Source organism: Antedon mediterranea, chromosome 2 (assembly GCF_964355755.1).
Source record: "Antedon mediterranea chromosome 2, ecAntMedi1.1, whole genome shotgun sequence".
NCBI classification, from domain to species: Eukaryota; Metazoa; Echinodermata; class Crinoidea; order Comatulida; family Antedonidae; genus Antedon; species Antedon mediterranea.
The window spans coordinates 13,867,523-13,885,191 of NC_092671.1; the positions used below are offsets into that span (position 1 = coordinate 13,867,523).

At 33.8% G+C, this 17,669-nt stretch overlaps 2 protein-coding genes across 3 annotated transcripts in view; one reads left to right on the forward strand and one right to left on the reverse strand.

Annotated features, from left to right (window-relative positions):
* LOC140040484 (small ribosomal subunit protein eS26) overlaps positions 1-17,669 on the forward strand; it is a 375,295-nt gene that overhangs the window by 209,088 nt on the left and 148,538 nt on the right. The gene's annotated exons all lie outside the window — the stretch shown is intronic.
* On the reverse strand, positions 189-17,577 carry LOC140040479 (electrogenic sodium bicarbonate cotransporter 1-like). 2 transcript variants are annotated; one of them, XM_072086462.1, is made up of 23 exons: positions 17,455-17,577; positions 12,107-12,249; positions 11,704-11,862; positions 11,269-11,425; positions 10,853-11,013; positions 10,152-10,388; positions 9,809-9,972; positions 9,456-9,698; positions 9,214-9,307; positions 8,918-9,056; positions 8,539-8,713; positions 8,298-8,431; positions 7,875-8,087; positions 7,264-7,516; positions 7,014-7,127; positions 6,727-6,894; positions 6,436-6,614; positions 5,964-6,036; positions 3,139-3,207; positions 2,606-2,779; positions 1,828-1,971; positions 1,539-1,672; positions 189-1,196 (listed from the first exon to the last, which is right to left on the reverse strand). In XM_072086462.1, the coding sequence occupies exons 2-23, from the start codon at positions 12,204-12,206 to the stop codon at positions 1,100-1,102; spliced, it is 3,381 nt and encodes a 1,126-aa protein (XP_071942563.1). In that variant the 5' UTR covers positions 12,207-12,249; positions 17,455-17,577; the 3' UTR covers positions 189-1,099. The 2 variants fall into 2 exon arrangements, with proteins under 2 accessions (XP_071942563.1, XP_071942562.1); XM_072086461.1 differs by lacking the exon at positions 17,455-17,577 and adding an exon at positions 15,818-15,949.

Consider the following 17,669-nt stretch of genomic DNA (forward strand, 5'->3'; position numbering starts at 1 on the left):
TAGAACAGTTTGGCAAACTTTGACAAACTGCATGAAAAAGTCAACACTTTAGTTTGCAAACTCGAGCATACTATACACACATTGAAAACACAAATGTGTTTAAAATTGGGCTGAATGTTGAATTATCTATCTTTTTTATGATATAAATAATGAAGAACTATTTCATTTTTTTGTAATGTTTTATTCATTCAAACCAAACATGTGATTGAAAGTAGAATTTCATATACATAACTTTTTTTCTACAGAACACCTTTCTCCAATATTGCAGCCGATTTTCTCTTTCTTTATAAACAACTTTTACGTTCTTTCTTACACCTCATTACATTATTGCATAGCTTTAAAGAATATTATACATTTATTTGTTTGTCATGTTTTTCTGCTATATTGTTAGTTAATTATTATTTAAAACAAAAAAACAAATATCCTTATACATTGATATTTATCTGCTTAAGGTAAAATAGAAACTTAATAATTTCAGTAGACAAAAAATAAAAATATATATACATTATCCTTTCGAATGACGTAACGTGAATATGCATGTGACGTAGCTACTAGAATGACGTACGGTAATATGCAAATTCATGTCGGTCTTTCACGTCACGTCATTCTCTGAGAGATGGAATCTAGTGACGACCAATTGGGTTTAAAATGTTATATTTTCTCCTAACTGGCTGAGCTTACTAATTTCCTTCCATCGAAATTTGTTATTACAATCAAACATTTACATTAAAAAACCCATAATTATATGAAACACTACCGGTAATTATTATATAGCAAAACAATAGCATAACAAAGATTGACAAATATGCACTAGATAGTTCACGTATAAAGTATACTTATCTGAATAAATAGATCAGTTAAAACACCTATCCGTAATAGACTGCCATAAATGTTATAATAATCATCCTAAAAAGTTTCATTCATACGAGTATACTACAATTACACGGATACCATTTCCCTGGTTAGGTCCTATCCCCTCTATCATGTCTGTGTACGAATTAAAATGAAGTCAGGCATTTTTACCTAATTTGCATATTGACCCAACAGGGAATAGGTTTGTTGAGGATTACTTGTTTTAATCCTGTTAATATTGTAGTTTCTACAGTTTTGTTTCCGCTCTTGTAGGCATTTGGATCGTCACGGCGTCTGCAGATTCGTCAACTTCCTCATCGACTTCTTTAATACCAGAAGCATGTCTATAAAAACAAATGAAATCAAGTTATAAATAATAACGAAATATGCGGAGCAACGTAAATGGATTATTTGGACAGTCGCTTGTCATTGGCCAAATCGCTTGCGTTGCGTCTACGTCCTTGCGTTGCGTCTCTAGTGGAAGCACCCGGCCCTCTCGGTTTGTCCTGATCAGGTAATTTAACTTGCCGTTAGAGAAACGACGTAAACTGAACTGGGTTGACGTCGTTTCTTTACCCGTAAATGGTAATTTACGTGGAATAAATCATTCAATGAAACTGTTTTCACTGCAGTTAGTTGGATAGTTAATTTCATTTTATTATGCTACATAATGATAAAGGGTTTACCTCATTCTGAGTGCATTGGTGCCTGTGATCGTCTTTCCATCTTCAGTGTTAAACATTATCTTGTCCGCTGGAACAGTAAGCGTCTGACCACCTTCCAGAACTACACTGATCGTACCTCCACGTGTGCGAATTTCCTTTAAATATAAATAGTGTATTTAAAACACAATGTAACACACAATTTGGTTTTATAGGTACTGTATCATGGTCACAAATTTTCGGCTTTACAATATTGTCAAACGCTGGCTTGAAATGAAATGGTATATAAATAGGACTGGAACTAATTAATTACCTCTTCTTTCAACTCTTCTTCAAATCTGATTTCGTCTTCTCGGACCTTCTTAGTACTTTCGGGTATAATATCATCTAAATAGCTTAATTCATATTCAGTGAAGAAATACTCCATCACCTTTCGGATTACTACGAGTGCTAAGACCTACAAACAAGACACTACTAAAATTAATATTTCACAATAAGAATTAAGAAAGCTGGTCTCTCAGTGGTTGATCAACATGGGGAGGGTGGGTGGGAATGGATTTGTCTGATGTTCATTTTGGAAAAAAATGCAGTTCATATTAGGGATGTGATAGCGCTGTTACAATCCGTTATGTTTGATTAATATTAATGAATGACGTAATGCATAATGGTCATAAATAGAGATCACGGGTTGAAGAAGGTGTAGACCTACTGTACAGTATGACTTCATCTAACAAGGCAGATATGTTTTGTATTGACCGGAATAACAGGAGGAAGCTGTGCATAATTCATCGTTCCAAGATGCGTCTTATTGGTTGATATAAAGGCAAAATCAGACTGCGTCGTACGACTGAGTCGTCTGATTCGTGTCATCGGAAGAAAATTAAACATGTTTAATGTTCTAACGCCCGACGCTATGATAAGACGACTCGTCTCGTCGGGATTCAACTCAGACAGCACCCGACGAGTCAAGACGTTTCGTCAGACCTTTTCGTACGGCGCAATCTGAGTTGGCCTTAAGAATTACAATTTAACGTCCTCAGTACTAGCTACATAATAATTCTACATTTTAAAAATAACAGATTCAAACTTACCATGAGAGGGAAAATGATACCGGCCTTAGACTTTTTGATTACCCACAACATAGCCAGACAGATAGCTTGAATAAGGGTGAATATATGAACACGCCATAACTTAACATGTCGAAGGAAGGTATAATCTGGCTGATATTTTGCTGGTGTGATCACCAGAAATATACGTTCTACAAACTGTAAAAAAACAGTCCGATTAGTCTACAGTCATCGGAATATAGGCCTATATTGTAAAAGCATTCTCTATGACTAGACGACGGTAATATATTTACACTATTACGCTGCCTATATTCATCGGCACTATTTTAACTATAAAATGCCACTACTTATAGTTTAGACTGGGATTCAACTTAATATTATTAGTAGTATGGCGTTTCATAATACTTAATAATATTATTATGCTCGGATCGGATGTCGTTTTCAGACAAAAATTTAAATGCCGACTGGTGGATTAACATTAAAATACAATAACTACAAAGGGGAAGTCACGTCTAACTACTACTGGGTAATATTGAAAATAGTGAAGGGGTAATTACCTGAACACCTCTGAGAGATGAAATTCCCATATACAAGAACACTCCATATAAAACAGGCATAGGAATAAACTGAAAATAACAAATAAGAACTACGTATAGATAGTTTATATGAGAGCTGAAACAGTATAGTATATTGGTATTTGCTTTAGATTATCTATATATAAATTTACGTAAGGGCAAAATTCGGTAAATCGCGCCTTACTTCTAGAATTTTCACTCGATGGTATGTAAAGTTGGTTCGTACTTTCGGTACTTATTTTAACCGCCTGATGTAACCCTGTTTACTAATTAAATTGAGTTAGATAATTAGTTATTGACGATTAAAACGAATTTAGGTTCAAAGATTTGCCCCAAATAGGGGTGTTTTCCGATCGTGGTATACACTGTCTAATGGATGTCCATCTTGAAAAATACCCGCCAAAAAAATGCGAGGAGGCTTCGCATTTTTCTATCTCCTCCTACGATAATTGTTTTTAATAGCTGAAAACCGGTTGAACAGCTAGAGTACACCATCATAATGTTGAAGACAGGCCGATTTTCTTTAAAAAATACTATTTTGATAGATTTAATATACGATTATACAAATGTATTGATTTGCGATGAATGGAACATCCCAATCTCTCAGTCTGCCAGAGTTGGTTTAACACAAGTACTGTAGGTAAATTTATGAGCCCTTGGTTTAACACATACGGTAGGTAAATATATGGGCCCTTTGAGAATAAACTTGCAATACTTTGACAATACTGTAAATACCTATTAACTATTTTTCATTTGAATCGAACATTTCTTACTGTGAATGTTCGTACTGTTAGATGTAATATAAAAATATATACAAATAAACTTTATTACTGAGACTGTGGATAGGCTCTACTGTTAGATATACAAATAAACTTTATACTGACAGTTCCTTCTCAACGTTTGTATTAATTAATAATTACCAAAAATATAAACGTCGTAGTGGTGTATCGTGACATGTACTTTAATATTTCAATCGATTATGACAGTGACAATTTTAACAAAGTATTAAATCGCAAATGTTTTAGGCCTACTGTATTTAGAGGTATATTATTTATAGGCCTATAAAACATGAACAAAATATTTCGTTACTCAGTGGATAAAGAATATATTTAAAAATTGTTCCTCTTTGTACCTATCCGCTTTCCCATCCCTCAACCCTAATGTTACATAGCGAGGAGGCTTCGCATTTTCCTATCTCCTCCTACGATAATTGTTTTTAATAGCTGAAAACCGGTTGAACAGCTAGAGTACACCATCATAATGTTGAAGACAGGCCGATTTTCTTTAAAAAAAATACTATTTTGATAGATTGCTAGAGTACACCATCATAATGTTGAAGACAGGCCGATTTTCTTTAAAAAATACTATTTTGATAGATTTAATATACGATTATACAAATGTATTGATTTGCGATGAATGGAACATCCAGTAGTTTGGTTTAACACAAGTACTGTAGGTAAATTTATGAGCCCTTGGTTTAACACATACGGTAGGTAAATATATGGGCCCTTTGAGAATAAACTTGCAATAGGTTCGGAAAATGTTAAAAACCAATTTCTATTATTTGAATCGGTAAACAGTTTCCATTTATTATACATTGATAATGAAACATGAAATATTCCTATTTATGTCCCTCGAGGTTCATTACAATTTATATTTAGTAGTCCCACGGACTTCATCTTAGCCACTCCCCCGAGTGCTAAGGCCAAATTTATGATACCCTACTTTCTATGTAGTTACAGTTAGTTCTTGACGATAATAATAATACAACGAATTTAGGTTACACCCTTCGGCCGCGAAAACGTTTCTGTACAAATATGATACCGATTGGCTTTATTTCATTCAACAGCGACCATAATCTCGGCAATTACAGGATAGATTAACTATTTTATTATTGATGTGCTTATAAATTAAGACTCATGTAAACAGCTTGATTACATCATTTTACAGACAAACGAAACTTTTTTAAACCTACTGTTTCAATAACTGAGTATAATACTGTATACGTTTTCATAAGTAAGTGCATATACATTTTCGTGTTTTCATTGACGAGATTGTAATAGTAACTTCAGTAACTATTACAGTACTTATTTATTATACGACACAAGACAATTGTATCTGACAGGTACGTACATTATTCTAAAAAATAAGTCTAGATAGATCCCTTAGGCGTCATAAATCACAGGCCAACAAATCAGTACTCATGACAGAAATTCGACCCAGTTTGGTTCACACAAATGTTTACAGGAAGTTCAACACCACAACCGATGATTTGCCCTAAATATTTAGGTAGACTACAGTTTAATTTTTCACTGAATAGGAGCTTGAATTTCCGATTTCCATTTCGCAGAATGTCTAGGTCTATTTATTTAGTTTGGTTCTTATAATATATAAATACAATCAACTTTATTACTGCGGTTCCATCACCACCACCACGTGCTGCCGCCCAATTCCCGTACATACATTTCCATTTCTCCCTAATTTCTTTAATCCACATAAATTAATTGTCCTTTATGGAATCCAGTATTGGTTTTGTTGTCTCTATTTCTGAATACCCCAATTAGGGGGACACTTCCGTTTTTGTTTAGTGTCCCAAAAAAGTCCCCGTCCGTGGATTCTACTGTATTCGAGAACCATCTGTGAGAACCCCTAGATGGTACGCGAGCGAAGCGAGCGTGCCATCTAGTTGTTGAAATTCATGTTAAAATATGTACACCTTTAGGCATAATTAATGTGCCATTAATATTGGATGCTGTAGATATGTTATCAGTAACCAACAAAACACATTCGAATTAGTATTAACTTACAGATAAAAAGTCTGTCATCAAAGATGAAAGTCCTATCATGATAAAAACTAATAAACCGGTTACACGCTGTTCCCTGTAAACAAATTTTGAATAAAGTAAGATTGTTATAGTTTTAAACATTAAACACTATTTTAAACTGTGTACATGATATTTCGGGAATGTTGGTCTTTGTTTCTTGAGGGAGTCATGCTCTCTTTATATTATTAAGTTTATATTTATATTTTTATTGCGATTCTAAAATAATAAATATATATTATTTTTGATTGAATGACATGGATGATATAATAATAAATCTTGTATAATGGATTGTAAGCTTGAACCAAGTCATGGTGCTTGATGCAAAGCAGAGCAGAATATAAATATTCAAAGACACTAGTTATATTGATTTATATATGTACTCCAAACCAAAGTATTACATAATCCTAACTATATATGATTACTTATATAAGTATAGAAGGAAAAAAATCTTTACCTGCATCCCTGCACTTTAGGAGGTTCTCCTGGTATTTTTGTTTCTGACATGACCCTTAAACTATCCACGTGATTGATAGACAATACGGTTGCAGCAACAAACCATGGTAGACCCAAAAATGACATGATCAAAAGACCAATACCGACAATCAACAAATCCAAATGATAGCCATAGCCTTTCTATAACAAAATGACATTAAAACATCAACAAAAGTCCATTCCTAATAATATTCATGAGGTGTGCTTTTGACACATTAATAATTGCTATAAACCTACAACGCCTATTATTTACCTTCAGTTTGTTTTCTTTTCGGTTAACAATGACTGCTGTAATCTGCTGGTCCATAAAGATGAGAATAGAGCAGAGAAGAGCTGGAAGGATTGCCACGATACATAACCACCAAGGATTGCCCTCTGGGAATGGATTCACAAACCAACCTGTTCGTTCAGGATTTGTAGGCTAGGAAAAAACACAGAACAATTAAAACGATCGTATAATGACCTGTTTTATCTCCTCCCTTTACACTATTCCGTTTATTCATTCCCAGACTCCTCTTCCAGACCTGGATTTACACTCACCTGGAAGTTAGATGGGACGGTCAATTTTGGCGTTGGTAGATCCATAGCCCAGTCAATAAGCGCCATTGCAATGAATGAGATGAAGACACCAAAATCAGAAATCAGAAAGCGAACCTAAAAACAATGTATTTAATAATTAAATCACAATGATTTTGAATTATATTTTGAATTCGTTTTAGTTTTCGTTTATTCCTATACTCATAATTGCATACGTTACATCACATCAATTTGTTTTTTAATGACGTCTTACCCATGATGGGAAGAATCTAGAAAACCTGAACATCTTTGTTGACATAGCAAGAACAAACGTCACAAGGAAGAGGATTACAGAGAAGAAAAATACATCTGGCACTGGCATATCCTCACAGTAATCTCCTTCGAGCTCTCCACCAGTGTCCTGACATTCCCCTGGAGAGACCATTGCAAAACTGCTGTTGACGTCAGTGTTGTTGTCTAAACACATACAGTCATACACTGGATATGGATCGTATAATTCCAGATTTCTGTGATTCGATTAAAAAGAATGAATTAGAAAAGATGTTTTAATTTTCAATATATTACCTAAATGATAACATTAATGTCGCCATTATGTTTTGGGATTGTTGTTGTTGGTAGTATTGATATTATCAATATCATTATTGTGAACAATACCATGTGATTACCATCATCATATTCAAATTTTACAGTTGAGACACTTATTATAAATGGGTCATACCTATTAAAGGAACACTTTCTGTAAAACAAACGAGAGGCAATGTATATGTATTAACATTACAACCAAAGGAACCTCTATCAAGGAGACACTTTGTTAGGTCCTGAAGCCTGATATTTCTACTGTATCTATTAAAATACTCAACTCACCTAGCAACAGGATATTCATGCAACACGTCAATCATATTATGGAACGCCTCAGCTATAAAAATGAACGAAATCAAAGCCGAGAAAGATTCTTCCGTAAAACGAGTAAAGTATCGAACCAATGCACTGGCATCTGTCGCAACAAGCACTATACATAGAAAGCACGTCCATATACCAATCCATAGACGAAATGATAAATAGTACCACCCTAAGCTCCTATAAAAAATTACATTTACAACCATGTTGTTATTACTTTTAGTATTAGTTCGTAGTAAGTTAAATGTATCGACATATGATATTACAATATATAAATAAAAAAACATTGGATCCATATACAGTATTGGTAATAACGACTAATTATAACTATTTTTAGGTATTAGGTACACGCTAGTTACGAAATTCATATTACTAAAAAGCTGTACTTACTCGCAAAGCTTAAACATAATTTCCTCAAAAATTAGGATGGGTCCTGTACTTCCAATAATGGTGAGAGGTTGTCCCGAAAATAAATGATACATAATACCACAGATAGCAGCGCCTAATAAACTTTCAAATGCTGCCTGAAAAAGCAAAAAGACATTTTTGACACAACTAATAAACGTTTAATTAAGGATACAGGATGTTTTTTAAAATATCTGATTATTACTTATAGACAAATTAAACTTACTATATTATCATTTGTGGCAGCACCCAGAAGACCTCCAAATGTAATGATAGGTGTAATACAGGCGATGTACATAAAGATGAATGACGCAAAACATTGGATATTCAACGCGTCCGTGAAATCACTGAGGTAGAAAGGAGCTTTGGTTTTTATGTCTTCCAGCAAACCACCAAATATCCTATAGACATAAATTCAGAGTTAGATTTCATGATAATATATTTAGAAAACTACTTTTAAACATTTAAAAGTAACCAATCTATAATATACCACAACGAATAGATACACATAACGGTACCGTACATAACCATACTAGTGTCACTGAAAAAAAAAGATAAGGAATTTTATTGTAAAGGGAAAAAAAAGTGTCAAAAAAATGAATTACTTTCCCGTTCTTTGAAGCGTAAAACCGTGCCCTTCTTCCTCCTTCTCATTATCTTCACCTTCTCCATCAAGTCTTCTTCGTTTATCTTGTGATATGGTCTGCTTTGGCGGTTCGATTCTAATTGAAGGATCCCAGCTGCCTATTTAATAGCGAATTAAAACCATAGTTTAAAGCGCATTGTTTGCTGTAGGAAAATACATTCTTGACACAAATGTATGTACGTTACACCAGCATTTACTATCGGTATTTTTTTATGTGATAGATTCTCTCTTTTAACTCCTTCTTAAAATACATACCTGGAGGAAGGACAGTTACTTGATCCATGAACTCATCGATACCAGCCAGCAAATCTTCTCTGCTTCTTGCTTTGTATGCAACCTCTTGGAAAACCTGTAATGTTATAACCAGAACATTAGCATTAAACGTTGCCTTGTCAAGTACATAACACATAGACATACTTTCTTCTGCTAATGGACACACTTTTCGATTTTCAAATCATCACTTCTACTAAAGATATAAGATACAAACCGTTGCTTACTTCGTCAGACATAAGTGTGGCGATACACCTTCCAATTTCGTGGTAACGTCTGTTGTTTTTTGTTGGTGGTCCAAGTAGAAGGAAGACAAATCTTGTTGGGATTGGAACTTCAGTAAGATCATGCAAGATAGAGCCCTCCTGAAGACGCACAAATGCTGTCATTGGTGTTTTCAAAAACTCCACTTCTCCAACAAGAACATTGGCTGCTTCAGATCCCGCTGGTACTTTCTTCATAAATTTTGCCTAAACGAAATTTAAAAAATCAACATTATTTCGATTTTGAAAGAATTAGTTTTTATTCCATTTTCTACGATAAAAATTGGCTTAAATACGTAAATGAAATCATATCTTACGGTGGCTGATCGTTTTTCTTTGTCTTCAAACTCTAACGTGCCAAACGACCCACGACTGGTGGCACTGCTCGCCAGATTGTCTGATGATCTATTATACTTGCCAAAGTTAGGCAATGATGCATTTTTCCTGATTCCGCCACTTTCTGCGTCTTTTGCTAATGCAACTGAAAATAGATATGAAACTTGTAGATTTCTAAAAGATGTATAGGCCTGTATTGATACCCACTGTTTTTAAGTCAAAAAGTATTCAAATCCCTGGAAAATATATTATTATAATTTATTGTATCAAAGACAAAACATCCTTCACACAAAATGGCCCTACTGTATACGTTATGACACCTACCTTGCTCCATACTTGCTGAGCCAGACCCACTAGCAGTTCGTCCAATCTCAGATAGTGTTCTGTCGATTCCAGGGTACAAACTGCTTCTTCGCCGGCCCATGTACTTATCAGTCTGCTTTTCTGATTTTGTCTTCTTCTGCTTGTGATGTCTATGACGCTGGAGAATAGCATCACGAACACTAGCTCGATCATTCTCCTCCAACATACCACGGTTAATTATGTTGTCCAATGTAAGATCTACGATAGTACAAATACATACAATAAATACAAATGTTCGATTCTTGATTAGTACTAGTTTCTTCTATTTAATATTTCAAATTATTAATTTCATATATCACTATGTGTTAAAGTTCCATTTTTTGCTGCGTAGTAGCTATTTATATTCTGGACAGCAAATCGACCTCCCGTCACACTTCATTGCTTGTCAGATCCGAAAGTTCATTGTTTGTCTACAAAATATGGCCCAAGACGACCTAGCCTAAGTTTACGGCTTTCGCTTTCTGCGGGTGAAATCAGTTATTTGATTGTAGGCCTACACTTAGTTCATAGGAGGTATTTTTTTTATCCAATGAGAAGCGTTCTAATATAGAAATTTGATTTAGGAGGGTCCTGCGTCATCACTAGGCCATAGTCATCCGCACAACACTCATTTCCACTTTCTAGTTACTAATCTCTTACGTAAAAGTAAACTGTTAACCTACTAGTGATTTCTATTAAATTCTCAGCATCCATGTCCAACATTACCGATCCATTCTTGATACACCTTCTTAGCTCAAATAGACTGTGCATAGATAGTGCAGCGACGTGGGGCTTACTCCATCGACCAGCCCCATGATCTACATTCTCTTCGTACTTAATCCACCTGAAAGAAACCAAGAAGAAATCGTAGGTTGTTCAAAATCACATTATTTATGGTTTTCCTCACGATATTACGCCTCGTTCCTAAGGTAATATATTACATGTTTCGAATTGTTTCTTAAAAATCAGCAATTTCACGTCAAGATATTATGAGCAAAATCCAATCAAAAAGTTGAATAACAGTCATCACCACCTCCTCATATTAATACCCCAACCAAACTTAATTATCAGCAATACCAAATGCAACTCTGCAATATACCTGGCTGTTTCTTTCCATTCAAGTACCTGGCCATTCTCATCATAAAACAACTCCTCCATTTCAGAAAAGATTGGGTGCCTTGGACCTTCTTTTTCCTCGTCGTCACCATAATGTTCTCCCTCACCAAGTAAAAAATGGACTCGTTCCGAATACTCCTCTGTAAAAAATACCATTGTCATTTTTATTTTGATCGATTTTCTGATTTAAACTTTAAAAAATTTGACCTATACATATATACCTGGTACTTACAGTGTATTGAAGGATTGGCTGAAAATCGAAAATGAGTCGTTAATACCTCACATATGCCATCAACAAAAGACTCGTTGGTTGGTTGTCTATCCCATCTTACATGCAATATGTGCATACTGTAGTGGCAGTGACACGCCACTTATAAATCTTTCCACTCCGTCTAATTCATAGTTATATTGTACTTACTTCCTCCACTCAAAAAATCTCCACCGTTTGGTAACTCCTTTGTAACGTTGCCATTACCGGTACTTTTTTTGGGTTCTCTGTGTCTGTCTCTTTCATCTTTTTTGTTACGTGAATGTCTTATTGGTAGATGTATTCCAACACACATATCTCTATGGTTACCTACAAGAAACCATATTAAGTTCATGAAAAAACTGATATCTAAAATATTAGCCTACATCCAGTTTTCTAATTTCTTTTTTTTCACTGTGTTCCCTAACGTCACTCGTCACAAATATGTCTTATTAACTAATATACTTCCAGCCGATTCTCGTACGATCAAAAGACATGAAACTGCAGGCGCTGTTTTATGTATCTAGATATAATACCGTACGAAAATCGTTAAATGCCGTTCACTATCACTTACTAATAGCATTTTGAATTTCACGGTTATCACGTCCAAGCGAAGCACACCGTGTGTCTACTATCACCTCGTTATTATCGTCTCCAGTCGGTATCGACATCATCTCGAAGTAAGGTATACACTACGCTTCAGAATAGTGCCTATATCTGAAATATATAAGAATGTTAATATGCCTTGAGAAAAAATCGGTTGTTTTTACATACTGTCCCTGATTTGTTTTAAATGATGATCAATAACAGGTTTTAAAAATGTGCATGTGATTCCCATTCTCGTTTTGTAATGCAAAACACTCAGAAATAAAGCTCTATAATCGAATAAAAAAGTAAAACCTTATTATTGATTATAATCTGTCTTTTTTTTTTTTTTTTTTTATTGTACCGGTTCAATATCCAAATGATGTTTCCCTATTCTACACTATTCATACGTTGGGTAACCCGGATGTTTCTATTATCCGTATGACATTAACGTACAATAACAACCATTCAATAATTGAGGTATACTGTACACATGGGTTAAATAACAAATCTCCAACTCTAATTACTAAATATTACATGTTAAATTCAGACGTTGATGATGAATTCTCGTACCAACTTCTAGCTACCACCGTAATAATTATTATTGATCCAACACACGAATGTATGACAATTTTAACAATGACAAATAGATTGATAAATTATTCAAAAAAATAACTAACCAGAGCCAGTATATCACACCGGATATCAAAATCATGCTCAAGTGAAAGTTTGACAGTAAAATCCAGAAAATGTTGTTTGCCTTTCATAAACAAGGAATTAAAAAACACCAAAACATGCATATTCATATATATTCATGAGACGTTTTTTTTCAATTAATAACGGATCGGAGTTTCTGAACTTAAAATTTGGTTACGCCTAGGAACGCAACGCAGGGACGTAGACGCAAATTAAGCGATTTGATCAATAGACAGTTCGAATAAACCATCGTTGTGATTGGTCAAATTACTTGCGTTGCGCTTACGTACGTTTTTGCGTTGAGTCCAAATAGGAACCAAACTTAAGGATTAGAAATAAACAGAACATTATGATAACGTGGATGAAGTGTGAAACACAAAAAGGAAGCTGCGGTTAGAAGTAATATCACAAATGACGAATACTCTTAGATGACCAGCTAAATAGTCTGAAACGTGTGGAGGTTGCCAAATTGATATTTTACATACAAAGGTCAAGAAAGGGTATTTTGTAAAATTAAGTCTTAATTATCTATTTCCCCCCAGACATCTAAGAGTTTTATATTTTCGTTAAGCCTACACAAGGCAACCTGATGGGCCTGCTATATAATATATTTTCAAATAACATAACAATATAACTTACGGAAATATTAGAAAAAAATATAATAAGGAAATCTTATATTTCGTCGGTTTCCATCACAAATTAGATGCTCATGGCGCATTGACACAGCAATGCAATTAATGAAATCATGTAGTAAAGTCAAAGTCCGAGCTGATGATAAATGTCTTAAGCAAACAATCTCGATGCTATCTTTGATGTGGGCATGACTTTAAAGGCCATGTTAGTCAAATTTCTAATTCATCATCTTTTCATTTGAGAAAAATTTGTGCAGGATAACATAATTTAGAAAAGAAAAGATCACACAATTTTTGTTTTTCAATATGGTCCTGAAATGAAACAACTTAAAAAAAATAAAAAAATATAACAATTAGTAAATATAGAACGTTAATAATAATACGTGGGAAATACAATTATTTTTTAAAGAAATGCTTTGTATAATTAATTTTAAAACTATTTACAGACAAACTTTCTTGAATTTTTACAAGGATCTTATTCTAAGCTTTTGCTTCTGAAATCTTTAGCGATCCGTTCATTAATAAGCACTTTGGCATAGGTGGTTTAACATATAAGACAAAAAACATTAGAATATACTGCTACAGTTTAACATATATCATAGTTATCGAAAATAATTATGAGATGAGTCATAAACAGTGTGAACATTTATTATTATGAGCGACAGCTAAATTCATAATGAAGTTTAATCCGTTATTTTGTATACAAAGTGTCAATGTGACGGGAAATTATTACAAATTGTATCGGGATGATGTCACAAAATAAACCAAATGTGACAAATATTACGGTACCAAGGAAGAGTGACATTATAATTATTGAAGTCATTTCACTCCCTGATACTACTCAATGTTCGACAAGATTTAACGTTTGGTTCCCGGTACAATAATTCACGTATGTAACAAAAAACTTAATAAATTCAACCGTCACATTAGCACTTACAGCAAGGGCGTGGGCGCAAATGAGTTTACCAGAGTAATCACAAGCGATAGTTCTGTGGATGATGGTCCATCGTGTCGTAAATGCTCAAATTACTTGTGCGTTTACGTACGCTTCTGCGCTGTGCGCTTCCAAGTGAAAACCAATCTTAAATAGTGAAAACTTTGTTACGAAAAAATGTAGCAGCACCTGTAATACCGTTGATCAATGGGACAAATTTGCTATCAAATGCGAATTACAAAGTGCGAAGTTACGTAAGACATGGTTTATAGAGGTTTTAACAAAATCATTACAAAATATACAATGGTATTGCAATTTTTACAATGTTTAGCCGATAATTTATTAAATGGTGACATATTGGATACATAGTTGACACGGAATCATTTCTGAATAGGATATATAGATAAGAATGCTTTGTTGTCTTTTACAGGTCTATTTTGAGTTTTGTTTTGATAGGAGCATATCCTATAAAACATACATTGCTAAAGATTAAACAGTATTTACTAACAAAATAATGCAAACCGTTTGTAGAGATAAACATTAACCGATGCAAATACAGACCTCTTGAAATCCTATGTAGGGTAAGGGTTCGTACAAACAAAATAAACACCTTAGAGGCAATTATTCTAAGGATGTTTGTGTTTTATCATAAAATGTGTAAACGGGTTGTAAATATAAATAGTAGAATAACAGAATTCAAGTCAACACCTCAACATCCTATTTAAACAAAGTTGATACGTTACTACGCACGTTAAATTAAAACATCTTTTTGTAGGTCTAAACTTATTCCGGAACATACACTATTAAGGCCCGTTCACACTAGGACGATAACGATCGACGATAATAGACAATAATTTGCATTTTTCATACATAAAATAAAAGAAATATAAAACCTTTTCATTCTAGAACTATAGAATAACCATCTATGCTTCCTTTGATGAAAATTATATTTTCAGACGTCCAATCAAATGACGTCATGATTAGTAAGAGCAATAATATCGTGACAATACAACGATTTTATTATTTTTATGTATCATGACGTAATTTGATTGGAATTTTAAAAATATTTTTATTATCAAAGACAGCATAAATGATTATCCTATAGTCCTAGAACGAAACCCTTTCTAATTTCTTTTGTTTTATGTTAAAAAAATGCATGCTTATATATTTATCGTCGATCGTTATCGTCCTAGTGTGAATGGGCCTTTAAGAGCATATTGTTATTCTATAAAGTAACGACAAAAATGTGATTCCTTATTATAGTAGGTACTAATAATTGTTCCATTTTAAAATAACTTAAACGAATTTGTGTCGAATACATCAGATGATACACACCACTAATTTAATATTGTTTGCTACACAGACACATTCCAATAAGTATTGAAAACATTCCTACAAATGCTTGTAAATTTAGGTTATCTATATAATTGCTACTTACCAATAAATTATACGATATATAAAGTTTCCCCTGCCAGCAGGAGCAATGCTCATCCAAGAACGTAAAATTCAAAAAATCACTCCCTAGCCTGAGTCATTTGAGTAGAGGAACAAGTTTAGCAAAGTTTTTGCTTATAAATGCGGAAAGGACGCGGCCACGGTTACTGAGTCATACTACGGATGGTTAGATTAAGCCAAATTTGGAAAAGAGGAAAACATTATTATAACAAGCCAAGGTGCTGAATTTGTAACTCAGTTGTACAAGACAAAACTGAGCACCCTTCGGACATAAATGTGATTTTCGCATCATATGGAAAGATGTTAGGAATTAGAATCACACTTTGTGCAAACAAAAATACTCAAGAATATGCTCCTCAAATCTAACTAAAATTGCACGCGAGTATCTTGCGTGTTATTGTATACAACACTAAGCAGTTACCTATAGGTTCTAGTTGTACAGTTCCATCACTTCATTGTGGTCTCATTTTGTTCTCTCACTCTTGAACGATAGGTTTAATCGTGTACTTTGATTTCCATGAGAATTCGATAATGAAAATTGCAATGTTTATATAATTATAGCAAGTTGCCTACATATTTGTTTACTATGATTGTTACATAAGAAAAAAAATATAATCGAACGATTCCTTCTTTTAAATTTACGTTTATAACAAATAAAAAAGCAAATTCCTCTGGCGCACATTTTATATGTTAGAGAATGATACTAAAACCACTACTGGTACGTTGCACAGAAAAACAATAAAAATGGAAAAGCAAGAAAGAACTGTTGAAATTTGCATTAGTTTTATGGTTCACACGATTTTTCATCAAAACTGCAATAATTTTCTAGAGTTCAGAAGGATAGGCTAAAAAAACCAATGGACGGTAAAATAAATATTAACCCTAATCATAACAGCCAATACTGCAACTAAAAGAGTTTTTAAATAAGATAAAGATGGGGGAAAAGGAACATAGCTCCAGTACACCATCTCTTGAATCCTCACGTCACCAAATGTCTTGTTTTAGACATTCACTCTTATTTAGTTTATCCAGGGAGTCGTTAATCGGAGCTACTGTACCAACTGTATATATGCGTATGACGAGGGAAGAGTAACTCTTCCGATCCTTGGCATGACTAATTTTCAGAAAGACAAACAAAATGAATTACCGTAAATCTTCTAATAGTAACCCACACTCTAATAGTAACCCACTTTATAAGTCAATCTATAATAATAACCCACTACTCAAATAGTAACCCATAGTGGTTACTATTAGAGTCACAAAATCTATTGATCGTTTATGATGCAGCCGTACTTTGAAAATAAGGAATTAATGCATATTTATCTCGGGAGTGGGGGAAGGATTAAGTGTTTTTTAGTTCAACCAAATTTGTTTATTCGTACTGTTTTATAATTTTGCTATGAGTTGCTGACCGGAAAAGTTGGGGGTGGGTAACTATTTTCAGGTGCTTAAATTAAGATTAGTAATAGTAACCCACTACTCTAATAGTAACCCCCCTTCTAATAGTAACCCACCCTAAAAAAACAATCAAAGAATAATAACCCAGGGTTACAATTAGAAGATTTACGGTATTAACAGTGAACAAATATTCTATAGTATTAAATATTACAAAAATAATACCTTTGTCCAAACGGGAATACCACTGTTGTGGTCATCAAAATAATGAAATCTTTCAAAATACGCAAGATGACTAGCTGTATATCAAAATGATACTATGATTGTTCAGTTGTGTCATTTCAATTGGTTATCAAGGTCCAAATAATGTGTTATCTGTGGTTTAAATAGATGAACCAACCAACAAGTGTTATGGCGGTTTACATTTTGGGTAGGAAATC

What these genes read in the sequence shown, in the direction of transcription:
- LOC140040479 (XM_072086462.1), bottom strand. Translation starts at nt 12,206, where the DNA reads ATGATGTCGATACCGACTGGAGACGATAATAACGAGGTGATAGTAGAC. An exon ending in CCGTCCCATCTAACTTCCAG is followed by an intron (nt 6,895 to 7,013) that starts GTGAGTGTAAAT and finishes GTTTTTTCCTAG; the next exon opens with CCTACAAATCCTGAACGAAC. An exon ending in AAGAAGAGTTGAAAGAAGAG is followed by an intron (nt 1,673 to 1,827) that starts GTAATTAATTAG and finishes TTATATTTAAAG; the next exon opens with GAAATTCGCACACGTGGAGG.